We start from the raw sequence: 18,226 nt of genomic DNA, 5'->3' as shown, positions 1-18,226 counted from the left end.
ACACATGTGTCCTCAAACCTGAATATGACAGATTTGTTTAAGGCAAGTCTGTCTTCTGGTGCTTTCAAAAAAACATACTGACATCTGCACAGCCTTAAAACCACTGACATTTACAGCATTAGCTCTCAAGCCTTCATCCAGCATTAAGAGCGTGAGAGGGAAAGACAGAGAAGACAGCAGGAGGAGAGAAATCAGAGGGATAGTAAGAGAGAAGTTAGAGAAGGAAAATGAGAGGTTGAGAGAAGTGGCTAAGCCGCAAACTGTATTTGACCTTTGACCACTGCTGATATGATAATGAGCAATTCATGCATGCGTAGTTCCATGGTATGGATGAATGTATGTTTTAATCAGGAAAGCAGCGCTGAAGGATGTTGAGGGACTGGAGTTTTACATAAGCCTGTGCATGACTACTGGGCCTCTTTGAATCATACTTACGTCTCCCATCACCATGGCTACAACCTACAATAGTGTGGAGGCGCACTCTACATCTCTCTTCTGCTTACCCTGGCGAGCTGATCCTGGAGTTTTGGGTTAAAGCAAAGCAATGGGTCTTCAGGGTCTGAATCTTTGTCTCTCTCTGAAAGGCTTGATTGTAGCGTATGCCATTTGATAGCATTGGATAAGCTAAAATAGAAACGAGAACGATTCCAAATCCTGCTTTTGTCGAGGTATTTCATTCAAAATCTCGAATGGTGTCCTTCCTTTCACAATGTCGTGAATAAGATGTGGAGGGAAATATTTTTAGGATAAAGTTCCAATTTTAATTTGCTTTTTTTATCTCCCCCATAGACATTCCTTATCCAAAGATGCTGGGAAGTATTTTGACCAAGACACTGGAGTCCTAGAAGTTCCAATGACAGTGCAAGTAGCAGACAAGGCTTGTATTTACATTTTTTAAGAACAGTCAATTAATTCCAACCACCCCATGATCCTGGACTCATTCTGAAATCCAATACAAAGCTCATGTCCTACTTTATCACTAACAGAGGCAGAACACTGAAGGTTGTAACCTATTTTGCTGGTAACAAACTAAAATTATCCTGCACCCCCAAGGCCCAATTACTCCATGAGTTTTTAATAAGGCATGCATAAAGGTTATTCAACATTGTGTAATGGAAACTCTAGAAACTCAAAAAGAAAATTCTTTACAGTGCATGTCTCAATCTTTCTATCTATCAACCTATCTGTCTGTCTGTCTGGCTGTCTAGCTGGCTGTCTCGCCATCTATCTATCTATCTCATAAACATAATGTTGCAAATTCAAACAGGAGACATTTTAGTGTACATTTATACCATGTTCATCTATATAATATGTATGCAGCAAGCTCAGCTAGTTACATGTCACATCATCATTTCTCTTAAGGCACATAATATTTGCTATGTATACAAAATATAAACATCCAGTAATATATACATACATATATTTACAAAATGTATTCTTCTGCATCTTTAAATATGGACCCAAGTCTTTCTGAGATAAATGCAAGGAAAAATTGCCAAGCAGGTGAATTCCTTCAACCAGTCTGCAGCAGCACTCGATAAAAATACAGAGCAGCTGCTTAAACATTTGTGTTGCATTGATGCCAGTCCTCTTTCTCACCAACTCTAAATCTGGCCAGACTTCATGCCAAATTGTCACCTTCCTCTTCCTCCCTTTCTAGCCCCTATTCCCTGTCTCTACATGGACAAGGAGAGGGGAAGCAGAGCTCTGTCTTGCAGCCAAACTCAGGATGCTCCTGTGGAGCATCAAAGCTGTTGCCCTCAGGCTGTGAGCTCCTGGCAGTAAAGCAGAAATGCACACAAACACACACACACACACACACACACACACACACACACACACACACACACACACACACACACACACACACACACACACACACGCGCACACACACACACACGCACACACGCGCGCACACACAGTTTTATGGTCACAAGAAAACACCGCAGCCTGGAAAGCAGTGGCGTAAAGATCAATAAACAAGGTACAAGGTTATCCTCTGAACATTTGGTGTTCAGTGCTGAAGTTTCAGTTCCTAACTGTCACACTCAAATAGAGTGTGCCTGCACTTTCTCACGCAACAACACACACACACAAAGCAGTGGTTAGCTCAAGCATATTACTGTTATCGACATTTCAAAGCATGTTTTCGTCTATGGCATAAACCAACCATAAATTTAGCTCCTAACGCTACTAGAACACCAATACTATAACAAAGTCTCCCTCTAAAAATTGTAGGGCCTGGAATTTTGGCTCCATCTCATCTATTCAATCATTCAGGTGGATAAATCCTCCATTTCACCTCTGAAGATTTCAGGGGCCCATCCCTTAAGATGACTTTGATATCTTAGATATTTTAAGCACATGTATTCATCTTAATGAACTCTCAAACATTTTAAATAATGGGTCAGTCTATCTTAGTCCCCGCTTTTCTTGGTCTCCTCGGTTTGCTCTTGTTATTCTTTTAATTGTTATAAGAATTTCATCACCAGGATTTGAAAGGCCATGCCTCGGGAGAAAACATCTCTGCTACAATTGTTACATATTTTGTAATTCAAAATCTACTAATGTTTCAGAGACAAAGTAACCACAATATGATCAGAGTAGGAGATAATGGTACCACAGAAGAAATGTTTTTGTCAAAAGCACATGGTCAGAAGTTCATCAGGATGTAATGTGTTGGTGTGTTCAGGTACAGACTGTACATTTCACAGTCCAAGCAGTTGTGACCTCATCAGACTTGAAGTTTGACATCACTGAGGTGGATTTTGGCTACTGTTCCATCTACCAATCAGTCAGGAGCAGTGTTCGCCTCACCAACCGGTCCCTTTTGCCGCAGGACTTTGGCTTCTTGGGTATTCCAGAGGTATTAATCTAAAGGTTGGGTTAACAGAGTTGATCAGGGGATATAAGGAATCCTCAGAGTAACATAATCCATTTGTTTTTACATCAGTTATGCTTGTAACTAATTAAATCTTTTGGAAATATCTTCAGCTCGATCTGTTTCTTTGATACTGCTTATATTTTTGTCAAATGCTGCTTCTGCTCAACCCCCAAGACACTAGAAAATCAGTCATTTTGTGTTGTATCTTGTTAATTCCCCTCCAACTGCAGTTCATTGATGTCCAACCCAATGATGGCTTTGGCACTCTTCTTCCTCAAGAGATCCTGGAGATTGATCTGATTTTCAGTCCAAAAGAAGCTAAGGAATACAATTTCCAGCTCAACTGCAAATCTGGAATTAACAGGTTAACTTGTAATCCTTTAACATTTAAATCAGATATTTTCAAACCAAACTAAAGCCCACGTTTCCTTCTCATGCAGAGTTTTCCCTCTATGTTGCAAAGCAGTGGCTGTCCACCCTCCATTAGAACTCTCCTACTCTTTGGTGCAGTTTAGAGCAACCGCAGTTGGTGATCAATCGACTGCTTTGCTGTACCTGATCTACAATCACACTGCATGTGTACCATCCTCAACTGTTCCTTTTGAAAGCAGGGCAGTGCCAGCTCCTGTTACCCCCAGGCTGTTCTCTTTCACCCCACCCCAGGACTCAGACATCAACATCTCTCCCTCTGCAGGACGCCTTCTGCCTGGAGAGGTGCAGTTGAATCTATTAACACAGACATTAAAATGCCAGCCCAAGCATTGCAAGCCACTTAATTTGCATTTTTAGTTACCTTTGTCCAAGATGCAGACAAGGCAGAGGAACGACAGAGTTGACTCTTAGATTAGAGTAAGATGCAAAATACTTAACACTATTGTTTAGAGCCTCTTTGAAATAAAAGTTAATATCTATTTTTTTAGGGCTAAAAAAAAACATTTGTTCCAGGTGATTGAAAGGTTGTGGTCCAAGTCAAAGTTGCCTGCCAGCTTTGAAACTAATGAAGGATAATCTTCCCTCCTTTTGTAAATGAATGCTAAAAGCACAAAACTACATGTTGGGCAAAAATAGAAAGTGTCACGTTTTTGAATTCTGCCTGCAGTCATCCTACAGCTGCATGAAGAAAGGTGTCAGTAAAAACAAACTTCTTGAATTGACAAAAGAAAGGCAAAAAATGTATTTTGATAGCATGTTTAATTACCTCACCGATGCCGCTCTATTCATATGCCGTCTTCAACATCAGGCTTTGTCTTAAGTTATCAACAAAAATAAGAAATAAATAAGACTTATTGGGTAAGGATTTTAGTGTCTAATTATGATACATAAAGTTTTTATATAAAGTAAAACTATGTGAAAAAAAAAGTTAAAATTCATAACATGACTTTGTGAGACACAAATTGTGCACACTAGTCAACACAACCTGTCATTACTGGTATGTACTGCATGTAGTTAAACACATGAAATTGTGTTTAGAGGATATAAAAGACAGGCATTTTCCACTTTTGAATGTAAACCACACAGTTAGGAAATTATTTGACATTCGAAAAAACTTTGCTGCTGGTCTTTTGGACTTCCATGAGTGCAAATTGGAACTGTTCAGCAGAGATATTTTTGTCTAAGATTTACAAATGTGAAGTTCCACACAGATGTATTTGGTTAGTTTATGTGACATCTAGGCCTGAAAAGTCCATGTTAAAGGGACTAAAGTCAGGACCGATAGGGTCTGTGCCAATATATGTTTGCATCAGATATTGACACCACATCCATTGTCAACAGAGCCAAACCCCCTGAAATGACATCCACTTAATATTGAATGGACTCAAAATAAATTCAAATTTCAGCTTCTTGGCTATGTATTACTCTTATTTCCATGATAAAATCTTTATTTTAACTTGAAGCATTCACTTGTTTATCTTTTTTTTCAACCAAGAAATGAAAAGTAGTAGAAGCTGGTGTAGCAGCATTCTTCTGCAGTTCTTCTGTATGTGTATAATTTTTTCTGACAGTATAAGTAGGTATAAACGTTATGATCACAGTTAGATAACAGACCTTTCAAACCTCTCCCAGGCCGCACTGCTCTACCGACTGAATCAAATGCCTGTAAAGTGTTATGAGGCCATCTACTGGACATATTTATTGAAATGAACACAAAGTGCTCCACAAAGTATTCAAGGATATGTTGACGTGCTGAATGAACATGGGCAAAATTATGGAACCAAACACAATGACTGTTAAACTGAATTATTCTAAAGACAGTTGATGCAATATCATGTCAAAGAACATGGATTTTGGAATTGACGATAGCTGACATCTTGAAAGTCCCTCTTTCTGTCAGTCACCAGTGCAGACTTGCACTCACCTTTTAACTGTATTGCCAAGACGGGTTGAGAAATCCAGGGAATATTCAGCTGTTGAAAAACAGAGATTAATTTCATTTTGCACTGATCCATTACTAGAAAATCCAGAAAAGAAACCGTATCTAAACTAATCTAAACCTCAATGTATCTTTATTTGTCCCAGGCTGGAGAATGAATTTCTAAAACAATTTTATTTAAATTAAAAATCAGTAGTGTGCACAAACTGTATAACCTCAATGCCATTAACAGTTTCCTGAGAACATATCCAGTTCACAGTAATTGTAACTGTTTCATCCTTCAAAACTGTTGTCCCTCTGTTCCAGAGATGTTTAATCCAGGTGGTGTTCAGACCCAGACTGACAGACCAGGACATCAAAGAAGAGTTGCAGCGTCTCCAACTAGTTAAGACGCCCCAGAAGGAGATAGAGAGGGACAGAAATGCTGAACATGAGGTATGACACCCCCCATACACACGCACAACCCTCGACACACACCTACACACACAGCGCCACCAACACCACCATGCAGATACTGCAGTGACCTCTTAGATTTATTGAAAAAAATATATGAAGCAGTCCATATTTTAAAACATCTGCAATATAAAGGGGCTTGTTGCGGACAAAAAACTTTTCTTTTTTTCAACTGGATGTTGCTGTTTTTTTATTTGCACGTAATTTAAATTTGAATAAAATGAACATTATTACATCCAGAGAGTGAAACCACAACACCCTAAAATTGTCCTCCCCAAATGTTTTGTAATTACTGCTATGCATACATATATAGGCAGCATGTTGGTTTAAATTTTGTATTAATACACCACTAATTCTCCTCCGTTTCATAAGATCCCAGCAGAGACCAATAAAGGAAAGAAGCCATCCACTTCTCAAAGGTGCAGCAGAATGTCAATCCCCTCCAAGAATGCTACCATACGACCAGGGTAGGAATTATCATCTCTTGATAACATGTCAGTGTTACTGCCAGCCTCTGTGCAGGGAAAACAAAGCCAGTCTTCTGAAGTAAAATTTATTCAGAAAAATATCTATTTAGAAAAATATTTCTAAATAAATCACTGCAAAGACAGAATAACTTGCTCTTGACGAAAAATCTTCAACATCCATCCTGAAAGCATCACTGAATAATAAAGTAGGCTAAACCCAATTAATAACTCAGACAAAAGTCCAGGCTCCCAACAACATTAAATAAAAATTATGCGCAAAGCTTTTTCTTGTTCACTGCACTCTCAGTGCTTAACTGATTTCCTCGCCATTCTCATCCCTTCTCATTTGCAGTGATCATATCATAAATAATATGATCTAAGCTAAAAAACGGGCTACTCAGTGTGAGATGACTTTGCAAATGAGAGCATATTTTACTGAGTCTTTTCCTCCAAGGTCAAAGCTGTACGAGGAGGCTAGAGCCTCTCTGCTCTTCTCTTTCCGAAAGCGCTTCAGTGAGTACACTGTCCCCTGCTTTGTGTCAAATGGAGACCCTCCAGAGGAAGACCGACAGGTCCAGCCAGCATGGAGGTACAGCACTGCTTTTTCACATCATCTGATGTCTTTTTACCTTTACAGAGATGTACTTATTTACCGTAAAATAAACAGGCTAAATATTCCCGTATTCCTTATTAATTCCCAAGTAAGTAATTTACGTAACATTGGACAGAAATAGATTTTCTGGCAACAAGAAGGAACAGATTACATTTCTACAAATACACTTTTATGGCCATTATTCTACTCTTTCATAGAGACATGTACATGGAGATGTTTTTCCAGTTGTATACTTTTTTATTTGTATAGGTGTTTATTCTATAAATAAAAAAACAATCAAGACGAAAAAGACGAACCAAAAGAATACAAAAAATGAATGAGGAAAAATGACAAGGGTTGTTAGCCTTTCATACCACATGATTGACTTTGTGTTTATTATATACTCACAGACAGACACACACAGGTGTTGCATTCACATGGATATTTCTGTGGATGAATGCGTCAGAAATCGTAATTTTGTAAGCCCTCAACTAAAAACTATTATGAATGCTAAGGTTCATATTGCCATTAAAGACTCATAAATGGGTGGATTTTTAACATTTCAGCTAATATTCGAAATAAAATGGGACCATTAGTTAAATAATTTATTAGTAAATCGACATTCTGTCAACCTGATCCTGACCATCTGGAAAGATTCCCAGGACTGGATCTCAACAAGGAAGTCTAGCTCTGCTCATGCACTGTTGTGACGACCTTCTATAAAAGGGCTGTGTGAAGGTCAAATGTTTCTACTTTAAATTGCTTGAGAAATGTTTCTATGCACCTTCATCTCTGAAACATGAGTATTAAATATACAAACATAAGTACTTTTAAGGAACCTCACAGGTTTTTAGTGCTGTACCTTTTCCTGTTTTTCTATTTCATTCATAGTCTGATATATATTTTACCACCTCATCTGGCATCACTTGGCCTTATCAAAATATGGAATGAACAACTTTACCTTAAAATATTATTTCAAAAAGCAGGCATATTTATCAGCAATTAAAATATTGATCTAAATATTAAAGAATACTTTTGTTACATTTCTTACTACATAGCTTGTTATGCCTCATGTTTCCACAGTCCCTTCAATACTGTCTATCTCAAGCTCCAGTGTACTGCTGTACAGCCTCCTCTGGTGGTTGTATCCAACAAAAATCAAAACATAATAGATTTTGAGCAGGTGGCAATAGGTGAGTTATTACATTGATGTTAGTTACTTGAGTGTTTATCTCTAAAACACATGCATTAGTACTCAAGGTTGACTATTTTTGACTGTATGCTGTCTTTCTCAGGAGATAGAGTGGTCAAAAGATTTGCAGTTCAGAACATTTCAAAAGAATATTTGGAGGTATTGTGTATTTCAACATTTCTAATTCATAATTAAGTATTCATACAGTAAAGTACATACTGTAGTCAGAATGTGGTAGTGTAAATATCCTAACTTCTTCACTAAACACACTTTTATTTGACCATAAGTGAGTCCTGGTATGCTTTAATGTTTTCTATTACGGTATAAGATTTCCATTGATCTGTGACACTTTAAAATCGGCCCCTGAGGAATAAATGCAATCAACTTTCAATTTCTATTGAATGTGAATATCAAATGACCAATTGATCCTAAAAATGTTGTTTATATCAAAAGCTAAACCATTAAAACTTAACAATTCAATGACACTGGAATAAGACAAGTGGAAAAATTTGATTTTCCATTCTAACATTCCCATGAACTATTAAATTATCTTGTACAATTTAGATATCTTAACTAGTTGTCTTCAACTTTTTTCAATCTTTTTTAAGCTCAAGTCATCAGTGCTGGATATATATGGCCCTTTTACCCTCATCAGTTCTCTGAGAGGCATAAGGCCTGGTGAAAAACACACTCTGGTACTGGCCTTCAGCCCAACCTTGGAGAAAAAGGTGCGGTAATATCCTAATAATTACTGAACAGGTCTTAAATTTCTTCCAACAAACATGACCCATTCATAAATGTGTCACACTTTTCTTGAATAACCACTGCAGACAGGAGTTAAATTTAATAACATAGTTTATTTTTCATTCAATTCTTTTAATTAGCCAATGTCAATTTTCCTAGATGGTTTCTCAGTAGAGCATTATTCAGACGCCATTTACGACATCACCAATTTGAGCTTTCCTTTCTATTTTTAGTTACGAAAAGTGCAAAAAGGTTATGAAACCTTTTTGCACTTTTTATATTGTCTGTATACATACAGAAATATATGTATGTGTGTTTGTATGTATATATGACATGTGCATACACATGTAGTTTATATGTGTATATATAAACAGATTTTTGAAACCAAGCTAATTTACCATGAGAAAAGTTACCTGTGTTTGTTGATATGCACATGCATATGTGTAATATTTTTAACAATCAACATGAATATTGTTTAGCATTTCAGCATTTATTGTTTAGCAAAATCTCACAACTCCTATTTCTCACCAGTACTGTGAGCCACTGAGGGTGTGTTGCAAGAAAATGACATTGGAGGTGACAATGCAGGGGGAGGGTGTGGTGCAAGCTATCACCTCCTCCCTTTCTGGACGTATGCTGGACTTCGGCTATGTGCTGCAGAAGGAGAGCACCTCACAAGTGGTAAAGGTGTGTCAAATTTGGAGAGGGAAAATAATGTGAAATATTAGAATGACATTACATCTTGTTAGTTTTTAAGAAAAAAAATATGCATTTATCATGAAAATCAAGGCACTGGATGAAAAATGCAAGATGTGTGTTGATTATTTTTCCTGCATTTGCATTCTGAGGCTAAATCTTTTTCTTATTCTTTGTTATGTTGATGTTCCTGTTTTGGAACTGATTTTTAATTCTGTTCTCTCTGCAGTTCCAGAACAACTCTGCCGTAACTGTTGGTTTCAGGATGCTGTTGTCCAGCCTCTCACCCTCCAGGCCTCAGGGCAGAGCAGACATGCTGGCCTTCGTGCTGAGAAATGACAAAGAGTCTCGGATCCAGCCTGTTGTGGGTAAGATTGAATTAAAGCTGCGCAGGTTACCGGGGAAACTGAAAACTTAAGACTGCTAGCCCTTTAAAAACAAAGAGATGAAAAGCTGTTTCATGTCTGAAACATTTTGCTCTCATGCTGTAGCTCTTGACTTGGCCCTTCTTCTTCTATCCTCCACAAGGCCTTCTGGTCAATTTTATTGAAACAATCAAAGCACTTAAAATATTTTCATCAGCTAGTCACATTTTAAGTGTCTGAACAAACACAATGAAGTGCTTTTTTTACAGAGTTAATCAGGAGGCAGGTATTTATTCCTGCAAGAAGAGAAATAACAGAAATCCAAAAAGTTATTTCATCTTAATACATTTTCAATTTTTATTGAATTGTCCTTGGATATGATGGAATTCTGTCTGACAATGGTTCACTTTTTTCCACCCCTTTTATCTTATAAACTTTGTGAAGCCTCCACTTCTGGTCATACTTCTGTGTAATTTATAGGGACACAGAATTACAGTGGGATGAGTGTTTTCACTGTGGAGCCAGTAGAGGGAAGCATCGCTCCAGGACACCATCAGGATGTCACTGTCACCTTTCAGCCCGATCATCCCTCTGACAACTATGCAGACAGAATCACCTTTGAGCTTGCAAATAAGGTCCACCAGCAACCACCCAAGCTTAGTATTGCACATACTTTAGGCCTTGAATACTTTGATTTTCACCCTATAATATTAATGATTTATTGAAATGGTCACCACACAGTAAAAATTCATCTATGCTGCACCCTAATGCTTTCTAGTACAGCACAAGTCACAGAAGAAAACAATGCTCTGTTTGTTTTCGATAGAGTAAAGTCTGTGTGATTGATCTGAGAGGAGCGGCATCATCACATAATATGTATCTGCGTGGTGGAGACCCCCTTTCCGGGCCTATCGAGTCCCTCCTTCCCCCAAAAATAATCAGTCCAGCTCATCCTGCAGGTACTTATTGCATCAAGCTCCTGTCTTCTCTAAATTTTCCATCAGCCTATCAAAATAACCAAGATGAAATGAGAATAAGGCAGCACGGTGGCGCTTTGGCTAGCACTCTTACCCCACAGCCAGAAGGTCCCTGGTTCAACTCAGATGTAGAGTTTCCATGTTTTCCCCATATCTGTGTGAGTTTCCTCCAGATTCTCTGGTTCTCTCCCACACCCCAAAAAGATGCAGTAGGTTCATCGAAGACTCTAAAGTTGTAACCCACTCCTGGACAGCTGGGATAGGCTCCAGTCCCCCTGCAGCCCTAACTGAATAGATAATGAATGAATGAATATATGAATATTGTTTTCCCCAGATACTAAGCCTTCACATGTAACTTATCTGCTGTAACACAGCAAAGTGACAGAGAGTCAACATACTGTATATGTGTTGATGCTGTTTCCAACTCACAGACTCGGACTCAGCGGTAAAGCACAGCACTCCTGTGCTGGTGACCCTTCGGGCAAGTTTTTCCAGGGAGGCCATTAGGCCTGCAGTCAGAGAGCTGCAGGTGGGCTGCATTCCATCTTCTATGTCCAGTAAAAAGGTAGAGTAAATTGTCACTGTCAAGCCCTTGGAAGAATATGAACTTTTCTTTTCTTTTCTTTTCTTTTCTTTTCTTTTCTTTTCTTTTCTTTTCGTGTCGTCTCTCCACTTTTTCGTTTCTTTTTGACTTTTTTTCTTTTCTCCTTTTTTCTTTTTTCTTTTGTTGTATTTAAACAATATTTGATTTCATTTTATTTCATCTTTCAATGATACATAAAGGCTCACAACAAATGAATTTTTAAAGATGCATATGGTTTACTTTTATATTGTATTGTATTGTTTTATGATGCATCATATGTAAGAAACAAATTTTCTCTCATTTCGCAAAGACAATGATTCTCATTGTTGACTATTTGGTTGGTTACAAAATCTGTTTTACACAAACAGTCCCCAAGGCTTTAGAACACAAGCTGCAAATGTTAAATACTGTTTTTAGTTGTCTTAAATGGGTTATCATTAACTGAGGAAAGGTCCTCACTGACACATTTGCTATATATTAATCATACAGTTCATTTTACGAGATGAATCTCTAATAATTGTGCTTTTTAATTAATAAAGTCACCATATTCATTAAGTGCTTTATTTCTTTACATAGGACTGCTGTATTTATACCATCTTACTGTAAAGACAGTGTGTAATTGGCACATGCAGATGACATTGTATAATATCCATCACAAAAAGAGAAGTGTTGAAAAGACAGTAGTCTATTATTTTGATATTGTGGTAGATACGCTTCAGCTTATCTGTGTTTTCCAGAGCGGTGAGTTTTATTGGGATCAAATTGCTGGTCTTCAGCAGCAGGGCTTCAATGTAGAGCCCAGCAAAGGCAGCGTGGAACAAGGAACCACACGGACCATCACTCTGACATGGACCCCACAGAGGGGGCACAAGGTCAGAGGGTGACAATTTAAATCTATTTGAAGGCTAAATTTAAGCTTATTTTACTGAAAAAAGCCCCTCTTTCATTGGAGATTTTGAAACGTAAGATTCCATTACCGATAACGTAAAATCATGTCATTTTCTCTGTCCATATTTAATAACAGATGCAGTGTCTGCTTTCTGAAAAGTTATAACACAGTGTGTTTTTGATAAAAAAGTATGATACCAAGTCACATTTAGTCTTAGTCAAAGACAGCCTTGACACAAAGACTATTCAGTACATCTAGAATAGAGTGAGTGGTTATATTACCTCTCAGTTATGAAATCTAAGTTTAAAAAATGGTATTACAGAATATAGTGGTTGAGTCTGTTGCAGTCTGCCACAGCATGATGCCTCTATTCTCATAGAGATTGTATGTATTTGAAATGCTCAGGCTTAGATTGGCAAATATTTTCTTTGGAGAGAACTACCTTAAAACTGTTACATGTAGTTGTATTCGGTTGCTATTTTCTTACATTAAGTTACAGGTTTAAAATTGTCCTTCATGTAGATGAAAATCATTCTATGAATAGCGATGTAGCCATATTTTACAGCATATGAAACCAGCTTATTTTAGCTTTGTTAATAGTGAAAGTAATAATTTCTTATCAGTGATTGAAATCAATGTGTGTGTGTTTCAGCCCTACGATGTCGTGGAGGTGTGTGTGTCTCTTACACTAAAAGGAGATACAACAGATGTTTATAGTGTCACCCTGATGGCTCTGGTCTCAAACCCTGCTGACTGATCACTACTTTGACATCTGCAAGTAATATCTGCATGTTTTGCTGGAAATAGGACTTAAAAATATAGATGAAATAAATGTAAAAAATAAATACTTGGGAGTGCAGGAGTGAAATAAAACTTTTTAAAATATTTTTTAGAAGGGATGGATATACATTCCCCATTATTGCGGATTAGCATGCATACAATTAACAAATATACAGGGATTATCAAATAATGTTCCCAAAAAATTGATGCTATGTTATATACAATTGTCTTGTAGATCCATGACTACATTTAACAAATAAATTAAAGAAAAACAAAAGCCTTTGAAATTCAGTTCTCTAATTGTCAGAGAGCATGAATAACAGTAAAGGATTGTTTGGGGCCGTGACCTTGATAAAGGCTAAAAAGATTATACGTATAAAGTTTAAATATAGGATTTACATTATTGTCCTATGGTGTTAATAAATGTAATAATGGCTTAATGATGCGATTTCTTGTTTTTCACATTACTTCTAATTTCTGTCTGCTGTTGGCTTGATAAATAGGCTTCCAAAAGCTCCATAGTCTCTATCCTTTAATTATGTTCTTGATTAAACTAAATTGGGGTATAAAACTATAAATCAAATCATACTTGAGAGACAAATTTTAAAATTTACTGGTTAAATTCCAGTTAAAACACACCTACTGGCACAGCCAAGACACATCATCGATGATGTAACCTGGGGTCATTGGGTGTTTTCGGGTATGTCAGCATCACACAACCTCGCCCAGGTGACCTAGCTGGGGTGATCCCCAGCTTGTGACCAGGTAGCTCATGTGGCCTACGGATCCCCCCCCCTCTTTATTCACAGCCATTGTCAGTGATATTTTTTATGGCTTTCTTTACTCCCAACACCCTAAGGGCCTGCAAAGTGACTGGCCTGCGAGTCATCGGCATCCAACCTTGAATGGGTTGCACCGAGTCTTCCACCCGTTACTGGCCCTCTACCTCTTAGTTGCCTCCTCCATCCAATCTTTCCAAGCCACAGACAACTCCAGCAGTACTACCTGCCTTGTTGATTCTGATATGAGGACCATGTTCAGTCTGAGTGTGGTCACTGTGATTGTATCTGGAAATTTAAGCTGCCTGACCAGGTCCACCTTCAGCTGCCAGTCCCTAGCTGTGGTCAGGAGCTTGGCTTGAGTGATGCTGTGGCTTCTCTCCAGCTTTAACTCCAGCTTTAAGGCCATGGTATGCCTGGCTGTTGCTTCTTGGAAAACAATATGTAATAAAGTAGTTTCCCTTTGAACTGTAAAGTTAATAAATGGTAATTATTAAGTTATTTTGTCATTCATATTTTTTTTACTGGCCATTTAGATAGACAAAAAAACTGAATATGCAAGTAACAGCAAGGAAAATACAGTTTAAAATGTATTACTGACATGTAACACGTGTGTAATACTTACAAGTCTTTTTCTACTTGGGAACAGGGGATTTTCTTAACTTTACTGAAAACCAGAGAAGCTATACCCTCAATGGAAATGAAAATATATACTGTTCCATCATATTTCAGCAGAAAGCAACTCATCACAGATCAGTCTTGACAGGCAAAGAGGAAAATGATTAAAGTTAACCATTACTAATAACTATCAATAAACTATTTCAACATATTTGACCACAATTTTTAAACCAGCCATATTCAGAGCAATATAACCCTGCTGACCTTTTGTACCTCATGTGTAATTTAGCAGCTGACTGTAAGAACTAAATCTCACCTGCAGAGGGAGTGTGTGAGACTGTTATATCAGGACTGGGTGTGTCTGCTGATGTAAGACAGCAGATGTATACAGTACCTAGTACTGTATGCATGATGTCAGATGAGACAGTTCATCCTACGGCCAGACAAGGTGAAGTCTGTGGAATACCACAGAGAACTCGGAGATTAAAAGTAGAAAAGAAAGGGAAAACTAGTCTGGTTCAATAATGCCGGTCTTGCATAAACTCACAGCTAATCTCAGGCTGTGGAGCAGGAGGCTTGATTGGTGAAATGGAAAGGGTGGCATTGTCATGCAGTGATAGCTGCCCAGCTTATTATATATAAATAACACCATTATTGATATTAGTTAACATGCTGATTTCCACTATAACAGTATATTATTAAAACACTCTAGAGTGCTGAAAGAGGTTTTCCTCAGGAAACCCTGTTCCACCCTTTGAGCCTGGTAGTGTGGATAGATTATCATTTGAAATACTGATATCACTCAGGCCCGTCCATAAATTAAACCTCAAATTCAGATCATCTGAGCCTTCATCATAAAATATGATTGCACTTGCAAGAAACTGCCACTAGGAGGACCCCATTGTCCCAACTGGTTTTGTAATGGTTCTGGAAAAGACAAATAGATAGAATCAACTTTATTGTCACTGACACAGTACAGTACTGGAATGCCTGCAATGTTGGGAATTTTGCTTACTGCATTTAAAATAGAGGTCTTGTAAATCTGACGAAATAGGTGAAGACAATCTATTGGTTTTGCACAACCATTTCTTGAGACTTCAGCTATTTTTGGTTATTAATTTTAAAAATGTAAGCTTTTTTTGTTTTGTTTGTTCATCGTTTTTCAAAAAGTTATTAATTGCTTTTCAGGCAAATCCCTGTGAAAAAAAATGTAGACTACTTGATACATTATTAGATCATATCTTCTTTGCAAAGTATAAATGCGCTTTATTTGAATTAAAACACAAATCAGCTTTTCCAATGTTGTAGCACATTCTATTATTCAAATTCATGAAGTGTGCAGCATAGATGACAAATATTCCGGTTAGTAACCCTCCACTCAAAAAATGTCTTTTTCCTTCCGCAGTTAAATATTTGAGCTTCTCGTCTGGAATCCTACCACAAATATTTTTAAGCCAGTCCTGGACCCTTATTCATCGTAACACAAACTCATACTGTAATTTGAAGCCTTCAGTCTCTTAACGCTGAGAACACTATAGACTATAACGTGGCACTGTTGCATTCAAAAGCTCATCAGGAATTTTTAAATGAGGAATGAATGTTAGAAGGTATTTAATGGGATTTGGGGGAAAATAAACAAGTTATTTCAGACATGTTATGGAATTAAATGGTCATTTCTTGTCAAAGTCTCCAGAATAAAGGTGCAACAACCCCAGCTATTCTGGTTTCAGGTTCTTATAACAGTAGTTTCTTTCTGATTTTCAGACTTTTCATTGATAATTTGAAACCATGGGTGAATACTCTAATTTACTCATGGCATTTACTCATAATTTTGAAAACAATAACATGAATTTGCACAAAAAAGAACCTTAAAATTAGTCAAACGTGTTTGAAAAATAACCAATAAAAGTAATTGTCTAAAAAGGTCTCAGTGACGAAGATGTTGAGGTTCCCCTTGGGAGTGACAAGGATAGAATCAGGAATTAGTCCATCAGAGGGACAGCACACATTAGATGTTTTGGAGAGAAGATCCACCGTAGATGTTTCGGAGAGAAGGTCAGAGAAGCCAGACTGAGATAGTTTGGTCAAATACGGAGGAGGGATAGTGAATATATTGGTAGACGGATGCTGGAATTGGAGTTGACAAGCAGGAGGTCTCGAGGAAGACCAAAGAGAAGATTTATGGATGTAGTGTGAGAGGATATGGAGGTAGTTGGTGTGTGAGAGAACACAGAGAATAGGGTTAGATGGCGAAGGTTGATTCGCTGTGGCAAAAAGCTGAAAGGAAGAGAAAAAGAAAAGCAATTGTCCAAAAAGTACCAGTGGGTAGAGTAATTTACTGATTTTAATCTTTTCATGCTTTATAATTCATATGTGAGGGGCATTTTGCCAGATAAATTCTTAAAAAAACAAAAGTGATGGGTGCCTGTTCATGTACAGTAAGTGAACTCAGCTCTATGTGAACAGCAGATGTCAGTAATGCCTCAAAACGGACCAATCAGAGCTGACCTCTCAGAGATACATGCCGTAAGCATTTATCTGAGATTGTGAGAGATTATGCTAAATCAGATTACTGTACCCCCAACCTGCCTATAAAAAGCAAGGTCATTATGGGCTTAGCTTCATGTAATGTCACTGGTTTTATGAAATGTATCAGATCATATTAGACAATATTTGTGCTGTCATTTTGCCACTTTTTCTAATCTGATTTCTCCTCTGATCTCTCGCTAATACTCTGAGATAGTGCTACTTACAGCCTTGCTCTGCTGACAGGGATGTGTCTGTGTCTCTATGAAAGCCCACTGGGTTAGTGAGCATGAATTTAAAAAAGAACTCACTGCCAGGAGCTGAAGAAGTTCATATATGTGATATGTTTGCATCACTGCTCCCTTCCTTTTTGCTAATCCTCATGGTTATTGTCATCACTGTTTTGTTATGGTTGGTTCTCTTGTTAGTTATCTCAATTACTGTATGTTGTAAACTCAACGGTGAAGTACAGAAAGCCTATCATAGTGATGACTGTTATGGTTCTACTCAGTTCACCAAAAGGTTATATCCAGACAATAAGCTTCTCCCCTGGGTGGTCTGAAGCTTGACTAAAGCAGCTTCACAACGCATGTATGCAGACAGGCAGGGGTGTATCCAGGGGCAACAAAACCTCTCCAGCAATAACCTGGGCAGATGAGTCCCAGTGGAAACTCACACCCAAAACTCCGCCTGGCAAGTATACACACAGGCAGTGTTTTTCTTCATTTAGTATGTTTTTTTTTTTCCAATTACATCAGTCAAAAAATAATTCAAAAAGTCAGTAAGGCAGCATGTTTAAATGACCCAAATGGTCCAAATAAAGAGTTGAAAAAAATATATTCTTTCAAAGAATTGTCTGCTAATTCTTTAGGCAAATACCTCCCTGTGAGTGTTTATGTGAATAGCAGAAAACAGACGCATCGACTTGCAAACATCCAGATCAAGAGAAGGAGTGGAGAAACCAAAAGTAATGGCTCATTTAAAATGGTATAAATGCAAAACTACATCTTAATGCTATAATCTCCGTTTCACGTTCACAGAAATTTAATATTTAATTGAAATGAAGTGACCAAATTGTAGATTTATCACTGTAATGCTACCACTCTGGCAACCAAGAGTACACACCTGAATTCTGGACAAAACTAGAAAAACATCAGCACTATCTCAAGATTGTTCTTAATGCAAACGATAGCAGAGTGTCTTTTGTCTTCCCCCACCGGACAAAGGCCGTACACACTTTGTTTTCCTACGAGACAACAAAGTGTTCCATGTCTCTAAGTAACGCCTTAACCCCATTGAGTATTAACCCC

The 18,226-nt window shown here is 37.7% G+C and overlaps 1 protein-coding gene across 1 annotated transcript in view; it reads left to right on the top strand.

Annotated features, from left to right (window-relative positions):
* cfap74 (cilia and flagella associated protein 74) overlaps positions 1-14,205 on the top strand; it is a 44,723-nt gene extending 30,518 nt beyond the window's left edge. Inside the window, exons 23-39 of the mRNA XM_086159184.1 lie at positions 790-877; positions 2,693-2,866; positions 3,115-3,248; positions 3,325-3,598; positions 5,562-5,690; positions 6,081-6,175; positions 6,630-6,764; positions 7,851-7,960; positions 8,063-8,118; positions 8,568-8,687; positions 9,235-9,390; positions 9,629-9,767; positions 10,245-10,399; positions 10,591-10,723; positions 11,173-11,306; positions 12,062-12,196; positions 12,866-14,205. Coding sequence (XP_086015310.1) covers positions 790-877; positions 2,693-2,866; positions 3,115-3,248; positions 3,325-3,598; positions 5,562-5,690; positions 6,081-6,175; positions 6,630-6,764; positions 7,851-7,960; positions 8,063-8,118; positions 8,568-8,687; positions 9,235-9,390; positions 9,629-9,767; positions 10,245-10,399; positions 10,591-10,723; positions 11,173-11,306; positions 12,062-12,196; positions 12,866-12,970 — 2,272 coding nt within the window. The 3' untranslated portion in view covers positions 12,971-14,205. The remainder of the gene's footprint in view (positions 1-789; positions 878-2,692; positions 2,867-3,114; positions 3,249-3,324; positions 3,599-5,561; positions 5,691-6,080; positions 6,176-6,629; positions 6,765-7,850; positions 7,961-8,062; positions 8,119-8,567; positions 8,688-9,234; positions 9,391-9,628; positions 9,768-10,244; positions 10,400-10,590; positions 10,724-11,172; positions 11,307-12,061; positions 12,197-12,865) is intronic.
* Positions 14,206-18,226: the final 4,021 nt, after the last annotated feature.

Source organism: Fistularia commersonii, chromosome 14, assembly GCF_037954325.1.
Source record: "Fistularia commersonii isolate RoL2024-O1a breed Wild chromosome 14, RoL_Fcom_v1.0, whole genome shotgun sequence".
Taxonomy (NCBI): domain Eukaryota; kingdom Metazoa; phylum Chordata; class Actinopteri; order Syngnathiformes; family Fistulariidae; genus Fistularia; species Fistularia commersonii.
This window is presented reverse-complemented; position numbering and strand designations above follow the sequence as displayed.